Source organism: Fukomys damarensis, unplaced genomic scaffold, assembly GCF_012274545.1.
Source record: "Fukomys damarensis isolate Sample0158 unplaced genomic scaffold, DMR_v1.0_HiC HiC_scaffold_7, whole genome shotgun sequence".
In the NCBI taxonomy this organism is placed as follows: Eukaryota; Metazoa; Chordata; class Mammalia; order Rodentia; family Bathyergidae; genus Fukomys; species Fukomys damarensis.
This window is the reverse complement of record NW_022900919.1, coordinates 41,792,337-41,793,860: the sequence shown is the minus strand read 5'-3', so window position 1 is coordinate 41,793,860 and position 1,524 is coordinate 41,792,337. Positions and strand designations below refer to the sequence as shown.

At 45.0% G+C, this 1,524-nt stretch overlaps 1 protein-coding gene across 1 annotated transcript in view; it reads left to right on the top strand.

The window, feature by feature from the left end:
- Positions 1-1,128: 1,128 nt before the first annotated feature.
- Positions 1,129-1,524, top strand: part of LOC104853163 (olfactory receptor-like protein OLF3) — a 607-nt gene continuing 211 nt past the window's right edge. The window contains exon 1 of the mRNA XM_010611046.1: positions 1,129-1,522. Within this exon, the coding sequence (XP_010609348.1) occupies positions 1,129-1,522 (394 nt within the window). The remainder of the gene's footprint in view (positions 1,523-1,524) is intronic.

Below are 1,524 nucleotides of genomic sequence, written 5' to 3'. Positions count from 1 at the left end.
GGGAGAGGGAGAAGACCCAATGTCACCCTGACTGAACAAAATCCACACAGTTTGAAATTAAGTCCTCAACCATCACTTGATGTTCAGTAGTTGAACATGAATGTCACTGTTTTCCAGATACTCTTAGTACATCCTTTTTAAACATTTTGTTGAATATGTAAAAATTCACTTCCATCTCAGTATATGAAGTGCACCCTACTGAGAAGTAACAAATAGCTACAGTGATAATTTAATTACAAAGCTTCAAATTTAATTAGCCAAGTATTAACCTTGCTCTTCTCCCTGTTAGCATAATTACTTTAACTGATATTTTAGTAATTATTAATTTAATCTCTATCTCTTGTTAAATTATAACAACCAAGGTAATCAAGACCCATGCGTATCTCCCTTTGTGGCTCACAGTCAGGTACCAGGAGTCTAGCTCAGTTCCTGACACACAACAGCACCATGGGTCGAATGGATGTAAGTTGCATCTGGACTGATGGTGAAATGAGAAGACGTGACAGGACTCCTTTCTAAACAGTGAGGAAGACTGAACCCAAGAAAGCACGAAGAGCAAATGAATGCAGACTTCAGAAATGACATCCACAACTTCAGGGTCCCCTGTTGTTTCCGTGTATCTGGCCACAACACTGTACCTACTTCTATCCCACACTGAAGGATCCTTCCTTTCTTTCCTATTGTCCATGTTTCTTCCTACCTTTCTAATTTTCCAGCTTTCTTTGCTTTAGTATTTCTTTTCCCTTTCCTTTCCTTTTTTCTATATCTTCTATCATGCATTCTTTCTTTTCCTCACGATTTATTTTCTGTTTTTTTTTCTTAATTATAACCATCCAACATCCTACACATAAATGTTAGCCGAGAGATGTGTGCTTGAGAATCTAACAGTCTACGGTGAGAACCAAGTATTCCTCTCTCCAGTGTCTTCATTACATTGTCCTTTAATCATCCAGGCAAAAGCATCTCAGTATCCCTGTTCCACCTCACATCCTAGCTGGGCACTTAATTCAAGACTCCTAAAGTGAGTACTTTACCTGCCCATGTGACATTGTTGCCCCCAGCCCAGCAGTCCATCCCACCTGCTCCATGAGGAGGGACAATGTGAGCTGGGTGAGTGAGTTCATCCTAATGGGTCTCTCCGATGATGCACGGACCCAGGCTGGGCTCTTTGTGCTCTTTGGGGCCACCTACCTGCTGACCCTGCTGGGCAATGGGCTCATCCTCCTCTTGATCTGGCTGGACACTCGACTCCACCTGCCCATGTACTTCTTCCTTGGCCACCTCGCGTTCGTGGACATCTGCTACACCTCCAGCGGGGTCCCCCAGATGCTGACACACTTCCTCCTGGGGAAGAAGACCATCTCCTTTGCCAGATGTGGGACCCAGCTCTTCTTCTCCCTGGCTCTTGGGGGCACCGAGTTTGTGCTGCTGTCTGCGATGGCCTGTGACCGTTATGTGGCTGTCTGTGACCCTCTGCGTTACATGGCAGTGATGAGTCCCAGGCTCTGTGTGGCACTGGCAGGT